General features: G+C 36.0%; 1 protein-coding gene across 1 annotated transcript in view; it reads right to left on the bottom strand.

Moving 5' to 3' along the window:
* The window catches only part of PTGER3 (prostaglandin E receptor 3), a gene marked incomplete at its 5' end in the record, with an annotated part of 68,763 nt that overhangs the window by 26,541 nt on the left and 26,022 nt on the right, over positions 1–16,200 (bottom strand). Inside the window, 1 exon segment of the mRNA XM_082679407.1 lies at positions 4,980–5,159. Coding sequence (XP_082535533.1) covers positions 4,980–5,159 — 180 coding nt within the window.

Below are 16,200 nucleotides of genomic sequence, written 5' to 3'. Positions count from 1 at the left end.
TTGTTGACCTCTTTTAGAAAAAAAAAATGCCTCACTTCTAGACTTGTTGAAGTCTTTCATAAATATGTATAGTTTCAGTTTTCCCTTTGTCACTTTGAGAACAAAGTCACCTTGTACTATTCTTTTTACTTTCTTCAGTTTTATAGGTGGACTCAATCCAAAAAAGGCATTCAGGGAAGGCATGTGAAAAATTTTACTTAATAACTACAACATGAATCATTATAAAATTGAAACCTTTTGCATGAGAGAAATCTAGGGGAAATGAACTTTTACATGTAATTAGTAACTATATTAATGATACCAGTATAATGGAGTTTAATTTTTGAATTTTCCCTAATTCTCTGTTTCATGCTTCATACGTAATCACCACCTGTCAGTAGTCTTAGAATTCTGAACAGATAGCAGCTTCTTAACAAATCTGCATGTGAGTTTTAGACTGATTTCCAAATTTTGTAAATAGACTCTATCATAACCTATGTTAGGAAACATCACAGATAATGTCACCTCTTATTAGCATTGTATTGCAACTCAGAAAACAGTTCTGTCGATTTAGCCACAATATTACTCTTCATTTAAAAAATGTTATAATCTCATTCATTGAACAATTCTTTCCATTTATTTAGACCTCAATTTTTGCAGATTTGAGACATAACACAATCACAAAGCTAGCAATAAACAAGCAGTTATGAAGATTGGGCATGGTTGGCGACCTAAATTTTTACAGAGGTAAATCATGGAAATTTTAATTATTCCATACTAAGCTTTTTATATGTTTGTAGTAATAAATACTCTCTGTAGTAATAAAGTCTCTCTGTGTCACTCATCTTCTAGTAATCTGTATATTTCAAGAGAAGCTTTGGGGTTAAAATATGAGAATAAATGGGTAATATATGTGCCTAAAATTTCATAAAACAAAATTTTTCTATTTTCTGTAGCTGACTTAATCCCAATACAAAGAACTATGATAACTGACATGGGGAAGACTGAAAGCAGATCACTAATCTGGGGTCAAAACCAACAAAAACATATAAAGTATTAAATAAATAAAATTCCTAATTCTTGAAAATTTAATATTAGAATATTGTCCACCTTATTAAAATACCGTTTTGTCAAAGTTTTTAGTTTGTCTATTACTCAATGCCAGTGTGGTCACAGGGTCTTTTATAGTTAACTTTTACATGAGCTTCCACAATTTTATTCCATAACATGGTCAAAAGGTCTTTTATATAATAAAGAAGTGTTCAGTATATATGTGCACTTTAAAATTGACAATCATTTAAATCTGGCATGATTTAAAATAACTTCATATATAGCATTAGGTAAATTTGATAAATCTTGGGATAACACATTTTGTTTCTTCAATTTAAAATATTTTAAAGCTATCCACCATACTTATTTTATTTGAAAAGTAAACTGTTCTAATTGGTTGACATGTCATCATTCTCTTCTGTGACACAACATAGCGGTATAAATTCACTGTTTGAAAAATCAAAACTGTTTCGTAAAATCTACGACAGCTGACATTACATATATTTCTACATTGCATTCACTCACTACTTTCTATTTAGTTTCCTAGGTCTCTATTTTTTTTTTTAACCAATACCGAGAAGTTTTGTAATTCTCATAATTTATGCATGCATTTTTTTCCTGCTCAGATATATGCATGGATAAACTAAGTATATGCGAGTGAATTTAAAGGCCAATGAACTTAAACGTGGAAACTGACATACTCTTCTGCAGTGACTTTAGATGTTTACTTCCTAACCACATCTAGGGCCTCTGAACAACATCTCTGAAATCTAACTTCAGCTATCATCCAAAGACTGATATCATTTAGGACTTATATTTCTTATCAGGTTTTCCATGTACTAACAAATGGCTGCCTACATAACAAAACTCACATGCTGTTTACATAATTCTTCCTTTTCCATCTCCTTTTTTTTTTTGACAATAATATTATATTTTAAAGTCTCTACTAAAAAGATAGCCTCTTATGTCCAGATCCTTCTTCCAGAATTACTTGTTTCAATTATTTACCTATTCATTAATTCTTCTTTTTTTAAACATCTTTATTAGAGTATAATTGCTTTACAATGTTGTGTTACTTTCTGTTGTACAACAGAGTGAATCAGCCATATGCATACATATGTCCCCATATCCCTTCCCTCTTGCGTCTCCCTCCCATCCTCCCTATCCTACCCCTCTAGGTGTTCACAAAGCACTGAGCTGATCTCCCTGTGCTATGCAGCTGCTTCCCACTAGCTATCTATTTTACATTTGGTAGTGTATGTATGTCCATGCCACTCTCTCACTTCGTCCCAGCTTACCCTTCCCCCTCCCCATGTCCTTAAGTCCATTCTCTACGTCTGCGTCTTTATTCCTGTCCTGACCCTAGGTTCTTCAGAACCTCTTTTTTTTTTTTTTTTTTAGATTCCTTTTCAAGCTTGCTCAAAAACTGCCATCATCCACAACTACCATGTATCCCTGGGCAGGAATTTGTTTTGTAGTTAAGCATGAGTTTTAGGCTGTTTTGTCTTTATGCATTTCTGTGGTTTGATGAAAAGTGCTATTTCTTTGACAATAATCTCAATTACCACTTGGGAGTAGCAGTCTCTTAAATTATTAATACAAATAACGCTCTTCGTTATGCAACAATATGACACTGCACATCTGAAGATAAATTTGTGTTTCTGTAATTAAACAAGCAGAGATCATTCACTGTATCAGCTTGATGGTCTGTAATGGCATGAAGCGCTTCAACCATATTGTGGGGCCCCACCAATGTGCACTTTGTTTTGGCAGATAATGATTCATTCATTCCCTGAGCAAACAGTCATTGAACACTTTCTATATTCCAAGTGCTGTACTAGGTGCTGGAAGAAATAACCCAATCAAGCTCATACCACTTGGGTCTATACTATGTGTATATCTAAACCTAGGGTCTGAGGACCACTCAAGAGGTAAAACCTCTTCACTATAAGATCATTTAAGTGCACTTTTTTCCTGAAAAAAAAAGTATGTAGTTTTGTTTCATCCTCCATGAGGTGACCTGTAGGATAATCCAATTCTATGGCATAGAGAGCTTTTATAATGGGGTTTTAGTATAGGTTATTTATCATCATTTTTTCCAAAACCTAGACTAGTGGAACGATCATGAGTTACAAAAGTGCTCCCAGCAGATTTTTTTCTTTTATTTGAATTTTTGAATTATATTTATTCATTTATTTTTTTATACAGCAGGTTCTTATTAGTTATCTATTTTATACATATTGGTGTATATATGTCAATCCCAATCTCCCAGTTCATCCCACCACCAACCCCGCATCTCCGCCACTTTCCCCCCTTGGTGTCCATACATTTGTTCTCTACATCTGTGTCTCTATTTCTGCTCCCAGCAGATCTTGCTGTCTCACTCAATTTGACATGGTCATTTAAATTGATTCCTCCTGATTGACTTAGAGTGGTGTACTTATTAATCTAATAGATATTTTGTACCTCTTAAAATTAATTCTTCCCCAAATGCTTATTGAACACAAACACAAATGTAGTTACTATAAAGGAGTATAAATAAATCTCAAGTTTCTTAAAACTAGGAAGGCAATAAAGGAAAAAACAAATTAAAATCTTCATAAGAAAATGTTAGTAAGTCTGCAAAATGAATGCTCTAAAGAGTATGAAGAACATATTATGTAGGTCTGATTTGAAAGATTGTTGTGTTTGTTGGGGAAATCTTCTGTTTAAGTGTAATTCTCAAAACTTAACGTAGTGACCTACTTGTGCCAAAAAGATATCAAGCTTAGCTATCAAGGTTTGTACACATGTAGACCCTGAGAGAAACATTTTAAGAATAAATATTTAGATAGAGCTACTTTGAGAAGAGGGCAGAGAAAGTGCTGTGAGGGATCAATATTATTTATTTCCTAATCCTATAAATAGGCCAAACTATGGAAAGTCTTTATGGAAGCTTCAAAATATTTATTGGTATTAGAATCAGAGTTAGTATTTAAATACCCAAAATACTGAAGAGAATACTTTTGGTGGAAAATCAGGGAAGATAATTAGCCAGAGTACGTATATTTAGTGCTCAAATCAGTCCTTAAATAGCATTTTGAAAAATCACTTCACTGACTCCCAAGCACAGTTTTACGAATCTTCTGCAGGCTTGTAGGAATTAAAAATGTAATCAAAAGGAAGAACATTTAGCAATTTGGATGGTCACAAACTCTGTCATTTTTGAAATAAATGGAACTGACTCTTATTCAGATAATGAATAAACCTAATTACCAACCCAACCAAAACTTAAACTTTGTAAGGTTAGCAGCTAATTTACAAATTGAGCAGTATTTAAATAACATCAGTACCAATGAACACTTGTGGATACATTACAGATGTTTTTTTACTCCTAAGTCAACTTTTTAAAAAAATGTAAGGGGAATAAGAGTGACACAGAGAGAAAGAGAGAGTAAAAGAGAAAGCAGAAGGCCAAGGTTTTGAGCAAAAACAAACCTTGTCTTCAACGATCTGTGCGTTAAATTCCCCATGTATTCAGAATACTAGAATATTAACTATTCCCATCCCACCCCCATCACAGACCAAGATCATTTATATAGAAGAAAAAGTCTTCACCTAATAAATAATCACATATTCAGCTACAAATGACAGAGTCCCCCAAACACTAGACTATTATTAATCTATTTTCCTTTGTTTGTGTTTGAATACTTCTGGCACATAGGGGATTATCTATGCTTCTGAGACCATTTAGCCTTATATCAAAAATTCTACTTCAACGCATAAACAGTGGCATGCCAGATATGCCTAAATTCACAGTAAGGTTTAGGGCTATTTGTTGCCAAAAGCTGTGAACATGCAAGTTGATTAAGAGTTCTCTTTCATGCCTCTGTCTGTGTTATTTCATTGGATAGTGAGATCATCTGTACTTTCTTTCCATTATTACAGCAGCTGGAGACAGCATTTGCTACCTGGCAAAACTTTTGAAGAAGGATCTTTCTTAGCAGCAGATAAACCCAGGGATCCAAGATCTGGTTCAGTGAAGCCAGGCGAACAGCTATTAAGAAGAAGCTGCACTCTTTCTGCTTTTCTGTGTACGACTTGCAGTGCTCAACTGATGTATGATTGAAGATCATTTTCAACATCATTATCTAAGAAAAAGGGACAAATTATTATTCCAAAGATTAATAAAGTCATATGCATCTCCCTACACGGTACTTTGCACATAAATTAACAATCAATTGGTTATTGGATTGAAATGATCAATTCAAGCAACACTTATACTCACAGAACACAGACCTGAATTATATAAGATATTCCTCTGGATTTTCCCACATTTTTGTCTATTCAACGTGATGTAGATTTTTTAAAAGTACATGTACTCAGGCTCTTTGTTCTTGGGATTTAAGAAGTTGGAAAACAACACATCTCAAAATTAGCCAAAGTCGTCTGTCTTGCTGCAGAAAATACCAGGAGGTTGACACCTAAATGAGAGCCAATGCTTCAAAAAAAAACAAAACATATGTAATCTGAAACTTCAGTAGTTGTAACTGGAAAAAAAGAAAAAAAAAACCTAGCAGAAAAAATAGAAGCAAGAAAGGGGAAAATAGTAGTTATATTTTCTTTTTCTTCTTCTTCTTCCTCTTCTTCTTCTTGTCATTAGCATTTGCCGAATCCTTACAATTTGCCTGACACTGTGTCAAGTTCTTCATATGTATTTAATAAACAACAGAAGATAAATATTATTGCCATCTCCTTTTTACAATTGCAGAAACCAAGGTTTAATGACGTAAAATGGCTGAGCCAGACTTAAACCCAGGTTCACTGACATACGTCAAACAGCATTTTACCTCTTTTTGGTCTCTCCCTGGTCACTGCACACACACTAGAATGTAAACTCCATGAAGGCAGAATTTGGGACTATATCATTTTTTCCTCACTAGTTCATTCCCAGTACCTAGACCAGTATTTAGCAGAGGGTGTTCAACAACCATTTGTAAATGAATATATGATCCATATACAAATATAATATATGACATCTATAACATACATAATATAAATATACTTATATTTGAATGAATAAATATTTGTGATTACCACAGAAGAGAACAAAATGAAGATTCAAATGGATCTGGAAAGGTATTCAAGCTCATTAATCATCAGAGAAATGAATATTATGACAGAGTAAGAAACCATTTTACACCCACTAGCTTGACAAAAATGAAACGTGACTTTGGGGTGTGGAGCCATGTGGGTGCTTTTGCATCCTACTAGCAGGGGCGTGAGCTGCAGCAGCCACCTGGGAAGACAGTGAGGCCTGTCTCTGCTGCTGCTGTGCACAAGTCCCACTCCCAAGAGTACACTGCCCCTAACTGCTGCACCAGAAGTTGTGTGTATGACTGTTCATTACAGCATTGTTCGTAACAGCAGAAAAAAAGCAGGAACAACCCGAACATGGGTTCACACCTGCAAACAAAGAAAGGTGCTGACTTTATTACCAGCTCCTAAACTGGTCTTTCTAGACGTACATGACTATTAAGCACTTGAAACGTGGCTGGAGAAAATTGAGATGCTGGGATATGTAATGACTAATGAAATGATACTATCTTTGATGTAGTGTGTTAAATAAAGTACACTATTAAAATTAGCCTCACTTGTTACTTTTTAAAAAACGACATTACTAGAAAATTTAAAATTATATATGTGATTTGTATGTGTTGCTCACGGTACATTTCTACTGAACCCAAAATGTCTCTCTCTTAAGGCTCACATTTATTTGGATGTTCTGTCCTCAGGTCACACATCCCAAATTGAAGGGGTCCCAACATCCCTGGGCATCCCAAACACCCACAAACCTACCATCCCAACAATGGCACTTTCTTTCTTACACAGTCACCCTGGCTCAACACGTCAGAGTCACCTTCGAATCCTTCTTTTGCCTTGTCCTCTGCACTGCCATTTGCTCTTGTTCCAGTCTCATCCCCATTCAGCTCCTCCTCTCATCTGAATTATAGTGATAACAAACACCCCGATGGTGCAAATAGATGTCAGCACTACACAGATTCGGTGTTCTAAATCTCGGCTCTGATCAAATCCTCACCAGCTATGAAAATGTCAGCTTGGTCTTACTGGACAGAATTAAGTCACAGGTAATTCTTAAACCAATCACTGGCACAGGAGATGGAAATTTCCAGGTTTGGCTTATAAGACAAATACATTCTCTGGGGCTTACACTCTGGTCCTTGACCAATTTACCACCTAATACCTGAACAAAATTATGGCTCTATAGACAAATAAGAAGAGAAAAATGGGTAGGCATACATTCTGACTCTGTAATTCCTTTCAAAGAATTTTTTTCCAAGGGATTTATTCAATAAAAGGAAAAAGCTGGACAAATAAATGAATGTTCAGTGAAGAATTATCTAATCTAGTAAGAAACTGCAAACAAATAAATCTCTAGTATCAGGAGTAAAGTTTAATAAAATACAGCCTGTTTGCTTAATAATATATATATGAAGTAAGTGAAAAGAACAGAATGTAAGATACTATCATGTATATATAATTGTATTGTTATTACAATTAAATTATGTAAAATATGTAGACTTGCAGAAGGCAATGGAATTATTATTAAACAATTATTAAATTATTTTAAATTTTTTATGTACATAAAAACATTTCAAGCAATTTAGGAAAGTCTTTTGTTTAAAGGGAGTTGATTATTCCCTTCATTAATAAATATGAATACACCAAATACACCAAAATTATTTAAAATAAATATATCTACATTAGTATCTTCTGATGCTGGCTCAGAGCCCTGTGAACTGAACACTGCCTCCCACATGTGATGAATGTTAAGGGCCTCAAGATGGGGCGATTATCCTGAATTATCTGGGTAGGCTTAATGTAATCACACGGGTTCTTAAAATCTGAGAACCTTTCCAGCTGTGGTCAGAGGGAGATGGGTCCACAGAAGAACGGTCAGAGAGATGCAGTGTTGCTGGTTTTGAAGATGAAGGAAGGGAGCCATGAGTTAAGGAATTATAGATGACCTCTAGAAATTGAAAGGAAAAGAAAAAAAAAAAGCAAGGAAACAAGTCTGATTCTTCTTCAGAGCTTCCAGAAAGTAATGCAGCCCTGTGCATACCTTGATATTAGCCCAGTGAGACCCATGTCAGGCTTCCAACCTACGGAACTGTAAGATACATTTGTATTGTTTTAAGCCACCAAGTTTGTAATTTGTTAAAGAGCTACAGTAGAAAACTAATACTCCCACAGAGTGAGTTCTCAACAAATGCTGAAAGGGGATGGGGAGGTATGAGCTTGAAAACAATTTATTCTCTCTCACAGATAAAACATCCTAGCAATTTTCCTTACTTTGTACACTTTGTTAGGAAACTTTTTTTTAACATAAAGTAAAAGTAAACTTCATCCTAACTCTTATATAAATTATCTCAATTTCTATATTTGCAACATGTAAAAATGCATTCCTGTTATTCAAGTTACATCAGTTAGATCTCAGTCTTTGACTAAAAGGTATAAAACTGTATTTTCAGTTCAGTTGCCTTTAAGAAAAACACGTGGTTATTAATTCTTTTGTCTTCTTATTATAAGCTATTGGTGCTAACTCTTTCAGTCCCTCACTTCATCCAATAATTAAATATATTTGACCACTTACCATCTTTCAGGAAGTGTTCTGAGCCTCATCTAGAATGATTTAAAAACTCACTTAAGTTACATTTTCATTTTCTTTTACAAAATAAAGTGTTGGATTTCTCCAACTTTTTATAATCAGGAAAATTCATAAAATTACTTATTAAAATGGAATTTCAGTCATTTTACACAGTCCTCCTTGATTATTTAAAAATTAATTTTTATGAGGCTAATAATTTAAAATTATTTTTATTAGGCTAATACAGGTTTCATATGCCTTACATTGGCTAGTCCACTGTAATTTCCCATAATTTTCTAATGACAATGCACTGATTATGAAATTATGAAACCAAGCTCTGTAAGCAATAGCTGGCACATGGGAAGAGACACTCGAGCTTTCCCAGAACTCATGAGATGTGCAGCATGAAGATAATTGGAATTAGAGGCAGTGAGCATGATATCGCCATTTCCAAATGGCAGCAGGGATGGAAGTAGAACTCTTAATTCCCTGTTTAATTTTAAACATAAATGCAAGTTAACATCCATGAAAAAAGCAAGGAAAGGAGTCTCCGATGCTCCTGCAGAGCTTCCAGCAGTGAATAGAGCCCTGTGGACACCTTGATATTAGGTGTCCTATATTAGACACCCCTCTATTTAAGGAGCTGAACAGTGATGAGAATTTTTGCAAATATATTTTAGACGATGAGACTTTGGGAGAAAAACTTTGGCATCAATATATAGACTTCTGGTAGATTATTCCTATTAGTCCCATTCTACAAGGGAGAAGGGACAAACAAAAACCAGGATGCTTGGCCACCACTGAAGCCATTTTTTCAGCAAACACGCTGCACAATTGCTCCTTCTAAACAGCCTCATATAACAATCTGGTCAAGGGAGCCGTGAGACCAGCTGCGGTTAAACAGAGCTGCCGCTCTTCTGTCAGCATCTTCTCCAGGCTCCATGTGACTCTCCCAGGCCTCTTGCCTCTCCTCCGGTTATCAGCAGGAAGAGAGAGTTCTTTTTGTACCGTGATAGCGAGGAACACAACTACATCAGTAACCCCTAAATTCTCCATCCCTGCCTAGTGTCAAGGGCAATTACTTTTCTCCATCCTAAAGGAAGATTTGTCCGATTTGTCCCTTCCACAGTGATAATGATCTTTTAAATGTACAAAACACTAACCAGGGAGACCTTTTTTTGGTTTTTTTTTTTGGTCACACTGCACAGCTTGTGGGATCTTAGTTCCCCGACCAGGGACTGAACCCGGGCCCTGGAAGTGAAAGCGTGGAGTCCTAACCACTGAACCACCAGGGAATCCCCGGAAGATTGTTTTTAATATTCTGCATTTGGACTTTATTTTACTACAGTAGGATTTAAAAGTACACATTTAAAAACCTTCAGTACTTTATTTCTTGGTTCAAATATGCCTTGGGCTATAGGCTACATATATCTATTGAAGATGATAAATGAGAAAACCCAGAAAAATTAATTTGTGGGGAGGGAATAAAATTTTTATTTTCCCTTAGGCTCCATTACGTGGTTTTTATGCATTTCTAGATTATTCCTAATATAATGTGTAAGAGAACTTTCCTCACAGCCAATTTTTATTTATGATGTTTTGTTTTCCGTAATCTCCGGTTGTCAGGTTACGGGAGAATAACCTGCTCCACTGGAAACTCCCTGTATAGTTTGATAAATGTGCTACATTATAATACATTGAAACCAGTCTGGGAGCTTTGAACCACTTAATTACATAATTTGAAGGACTTTCATGAGAAGAAGTTTCACTGCAGATTTAAGAAATAATTGTAGTCTTTTCAATCTGGTTACAACTCTGTTCTCAGATTGCCAAATCATCTCAGCATTCTAGACTTTGTTTCAGAAGCTTCTCCTCTTTATCTAATCTGGAAAAGTTGGAAATAAACAGTTCATACACATTAAGAAAAGTTACTAGAAGTTGCATTACTTCATCTTTACTATTACGCAATTTTATTAAATGTTTCAAAACAACAATGGACTAAGAATCAGAAGAAGCAAATCCTACCCTGGCTCTGCCACCAATTTTGAATTTAAGCAAGTCATTTACTCTCTGTGCTCTATTAAATTTATTAGCAAAACATGGGGTTGGACTGGATGGTCTCTTACATATACTTCTATGGCTAAATTTTTTCTGATGAATTCTGGGGCAAAACTGGAAAATGGATAAGGATTTAATTTGAAAAAGAAAAGAAACTGAAAAGTAAAAAATGTGGAACAAAAGACAAAACTCTTCTGCAGGAAAACCCCAAATGTGTCTTTTGGGAAATGGAAGAGAGAGGAAAACTACAAAGTTAGAAAGTGGACAGTGTAAGAAGACAAGGGACAAGAATTCATGAAACTTTAGGAGGAGATATTTTAGAAGTTCAGGCTTAGGCAAACACACTGATCAAGAGTTAAAGACCTGCCATAAATCTGACTCAGCTCTGCTTCTAGTTTGGGGACAAGTTACCTAACTTTGAATCTTGATTTCTCTTCTTCTCTAAAACATGATTAATACATGCTTACTAAGCATCTTCTCCATCTAGTAGTGCAGTTGTGAAAATTAAAATGAGGTAAGGATAATTAACACCTTCAATCTACACAGCATACCTCTCCCCAAGCCCCAAGCTACTGCACTATTGTATAGGTTTCTAGAAACAGAATGCTTTGAGGTTCAAAGAAAGAATAGGGGACACTTAGGGGAATAGTGCAAGGAAATGAATGTATGATCTATAAGTCTGCTTTCCTTAAATTTCTACCTAGTAGAGTTATTTCAAAAAAACCTTCAAATTTGCACTTTAAAAATGTTTGGTAATGCAGAATTATCCAATCACTACACAGGGGAACTCAAAATTGTAAAGAAGGCTGCAGCCTGCCACCACATTATTTGGTACCTAGGAATTACTTTCTTCTCTCAATTAGTATGAACTGTGAAATCTGTGTGGCTCAGTATAGCTCAGTACATATGTCTAGATAGATATTTATCTTTCTATTAGAACAGTCAAAAAATGTCAGTAACAAGTATTCAAATTCTGGCTGAAAGGGGGAAGGCAAAATCTACTCTATAAAAACATTCATTCCTTGGATTATGGATGATAGATTAGCTTTGCAATACTCATGTCAGAAGAGGTATCTTTATTATATTTCAAACTTTTGTATCTCAGGTATCAAGAGAGTCTAGACAATATGTCTTTGTCAAGGTTTAAGGAACATTAATGTTTACAAATGTTTAGAATTAAGATAGTTTTGTTTTCTTCCAAAATATAGTTTCATTTAAACCCCAAATGCTCTTATCCTACTATCTTACACTCAGAGAGAACCACAGTATTAGTGACAAGTAAGAGTAGCTAAATGGTTAAGGAAGGAATCAGAGATGTGGGCTAAGTTTTGTGTGCAGGGATATTCTCCTCAATATAAAAGAAAATTAAAAACTTAAATGGCCAACAAAAGGACAATGTTCAAATTACGGAACATCTCTCAATGTGCATAATATGTAGTATGCTTTCCAATGTTAACATTTAAAATCATGTTTTTGAAGAATATTTAATAACGTGAAGAAATGTTCAGGATGTGAAAGGCAAAAACAAATGTTTATTACATAATATAATCCAATTAAAAAAAAATTCTGTGTGTATATATAGAAAAATACTAGAAGCAGTTAACTCTGAGTAGGAAATTAGGGTGATTTCTATTTTCTTATCTATATTTTTCTTTGTTTTCCAAATTCTCCACAACAAATGTGTTACTTTCACACTTCGAAAAGAAGCATTAATATTAGAGTACTTGAAAGCTTAGGTATAAAAAATAACCTCCTATATAATTTATTGGCAAAATTTTAGCGTCACAATCCATCCTAGAACCATCACGTGGTCATTTTAAGTTGAATTCTTAGGTAGTCAATGTGTGACTAATTTAACAACTAATAGGTAAACAGTCTGACACTCTTACAATGGGTCAAAACATTTAACTTAATAGACAAATTCAGTTTGATTTATTAAAGGGAATGTGATGTTTATTGGTAAAGTACTGGCATCTGAGATTCACGGACAGTACAGCCATGATATGCAAAAGAATCCCCTCTTGTGCCAGAGTAAGTATACAACACAGGCTAATACTGTGATTCTAACCTGATATAACTTCTTATTTAACTTTGTTTCGTGTCAAAATGACACTCAGTTTTAGATCTGTGCTGTGGGAGAACTTTACCTCATAGGGGGATCCAAATAGACACATGATGTACTTGGGATGGGCACTGGGTAAATATGGGCACACTGGGATCTCTTTTTGAATCCATGATCCCCAGCCTCCTTATCTCATTCCCTAGTTAGCTCATCTCTCTCTCTCTCTCTCTCTCTCTCTCTCTCTCTCTCTCTCTCTCTCTCGCTTTCATTCACCACAGTGGCTATTTTACACATTTTCTACTGTCCTAATTCACATCACAGAAAAAAAAAAGCTGTTTAGGGTCTTTTCACCTTCTTAGGACCAAATTCAGCATCGTAGCTCTCCATTCCTCCTTTCCTTTTTTTCAAACAGAAGACGTGTCCTGTCTCCTAGCTAAGACCAGCCTCTGTCTGTGCCCTGGATCCTATCCTTCATGAATGTTAGAAGCCTTATTTTCTCAATTATCTCCTTCCTCTTTTATCTTTAACTTTTGGCTTTTTCCCATTATCATTTTAACATATCTAAATTTATCCTACCTTGAGAAAATAAAACGTCCTGTGGAATTCTTACCTCCCTACACATTCTGCTCCAGAAGCTACAGCTGAACTTCTCCAAAGAGTCGTCTATCCTCTTTATCTTCAAATTTATTTCTAAACCTACTATAGCCTGACCTCAGTGCCCATAAATCCTCAAGAAGGGCTTTTTGAAATCCACCAGACACTTACCAGCCTTTCTTGAAACATTCTCTTCCCTAAGATTCAGGTTGCCAAATAAGTTCAGGTTGCCATTACCCAAATATTCTCAAATATTCAGATTACCATTTGTTCTGATTTTCTTACTAATTTTCCTGGTACCTCTCTGAGTGCCCCTTTGCAGTCTCCTTTATGGCTCCTATTTCTCCATCCATCCTGAAAGTGTTAGCATTTTTCAGTCCTATATCATATAATGGGAGGGAGCTACTACGCATAAACTCATTGTGCGATTTCTTCTAGCCCAATGACTTCAAAACCCATCTATGTGCTCTAGGCTGTACCTCTTCTCTGAGCTCCAGATTGATTGATTTAGCTGCCTAAAGCCCAGATCTTCCTAGATGTCTGACATCAAATTCAGCAGAGGTTCAAACTGAAATCATTATCTTCTTCAAAGCTGCTCCTCCACTAATCTTCTCTGTCTCAGTAAACCCAGTCCCCTGAAACAGAAACTGAAGAGTTATCCTTGCTTCATCTTGATTTATTTATCTCCATACGTTCCTCTCTGTCTAGCTTTTTCTCTCTCATTCCACCTCATTAGTCGTATTCCTCACATCCAATCAATCACAAATTCTCCAATGAACTTCCTAATACTTTTAAAATCTATCACTTCTTTCATTTTCACTCCCGTTGACCCTAAATTCAGACCATCATCATCTCTTATATAAACTACCACAGTAGTCTATTACATGATTCGTTAGCCTCCATTCTGGGCCCCTCCGTGCTGTTTACAAGATGTTCCTGAAATGAAAATGTGACTGTGTTATTCCACTTTGAAAAGTTTTTTCAATGGCTTTTAATTGCCCTGAGTATAAAGTCTAAACCCTTTAAAATGGACATTGAAGGCTCATTATCATTTGGCCCCTGTAGAGCTTTCTAGCCTAAATTCTCACCATTTGTTACTCCCACACCTATATTCCAATTACTTTGAACTTCTTTGAGTTCTTTAAAAGTGCCAGTTCTTCCTTCTTCTAGACTTTTATAAATGTGGATCCCTAGGTCCTATAACTCTCACTCTCCTCTTCTTTACTTGACTAATTCCAACTTATTTTTTGTGTATATTTGAAAAATCAATTTATCTGCTGTTTCCTCTGCCAAAAGCCTAGCAGATAATTCGTAATATGTACTCCCAAAATTCTTGACTACTTTTATCACTCTTACACACTTTATATTGTTGCTTAATTGCCAGCCTCTTCTAGTAGATGAAAATTGTTACAAGAGTAGGGCTTACTTCTATCCTTTTAGGTATATCTCAGGACAGACCTAGCCCAGAATATATTACACTGTAGATTTATAAATAGTTTTGAGGGACTTCCCTGGTGGTCCAGGAGTAAAGAATCTGCCTTGCAATGCAGGGGATGCGGGTTCGATCCCTGGGTAGGGAACTAAGATCCCACATGCCGCAGGGCAACTAAGCCTACATGCCACAACTACTGAGCTCGCATACCTCAACTAGAGTCCACATGTCACAAACTACAGAGCCCATGCACTCTGGAACCTGCACACCACAACTACAGAGCCCACGTGCCCTGGAGCCTGTGTGCCACAGCTAGGGAAGAGAAAACCCACACACCACAACTATAAAGGAGCCCGTGTACCACAACAAAGAGCCTGCGTGCCACAATGAGAGATCCTGCATGCCTCAACAAAGATCCTGCATGCCGCAACTAAGACCCGACACAGCCAAAAATAAATAAATAAATAATAAGTAAATAAATCTTTAAAAAATAAATCAATAGTTTTGAATTAACAAATGAATGAATAATAATAGTAGAGTGTATCCTACTATTATTAGTACCCATTTGTGGGTAACAGATTTTAGTTTCACTTAATGAACAAATTCATTAATATTTATCCTTATTCAAGACTCTGGTCTCTTTTTTTTTCCTTTCTGTTATTATAATTAGCCAAGATGACAGCTTCAATTTAGGTATTAATAGAACTAAGCACATCTTATTACTCATAATTTTAACTAGAATGTTCATAGCTACAGCAGTAACCTGGAAGAGGCTGGAGGGTTGGGCTATAAAATCAACAGGAGAAGCAAATATTTAAAATAAAACAGAGGTGTGGGTAAGATGATGGAGTAGGAAGACCCTGAGCTCACCTCCTCTGATAGGCACACCAAAATTACAACTTTTTACAGAATGCTATCTATGAGAACTGCCTGAAGACTAGAGAAAAGATTTTCCACAACTAAAGAGATAAAGAAGGAACCACAACAAGACAAGTAGGAGGGATGGAGATGCAGTATAGTCAAGACTCATACCCCTGAGTAGGTGATCCATAAACAGGAGGATAATTACAACTGCAGAAGTTCTCCCCAAGGACTGAGGGGTCCAAGCCCCACATAGGGCTCCTCAGCCCAGGGGTCCTGCACTGGGAGGATGAGCACCCAGATGTTTGGCTTTGAAGGCCAGCAGGGCTTGTGTATGGGAGAGCTACAGGGCTGTAGGAAACAGGGACTTCACTCTAAAAGAGTGCATGCAAAATCTCACACTCTCCAAATCCCAGCTCAGAGGCAGGCATTTGAAAGGAGCCTGGGTCATACCCATTTGCTGATCTTGGAGAGCCTCCCAGAGAGGGAGGAGGCAACTGGGACACGCTCTGGGGA

This window comes from Grampus griseus (assembly GCF_964374135.1).
Source record: "Grampus griseus genome assembly, chromosome: 1".
Classification (NCBI taxonomy): domain Eukaryota; kingdom Metazoa; phylum Chordata; class Mammalia; order Artiodactyla; family Delphinidae; genus Grampus; species Grampus griseus.
Note: the sequence above shows the minus strand (reverse complement) of the source record. Positions and strands in the feature narration are given on the sequence as shown.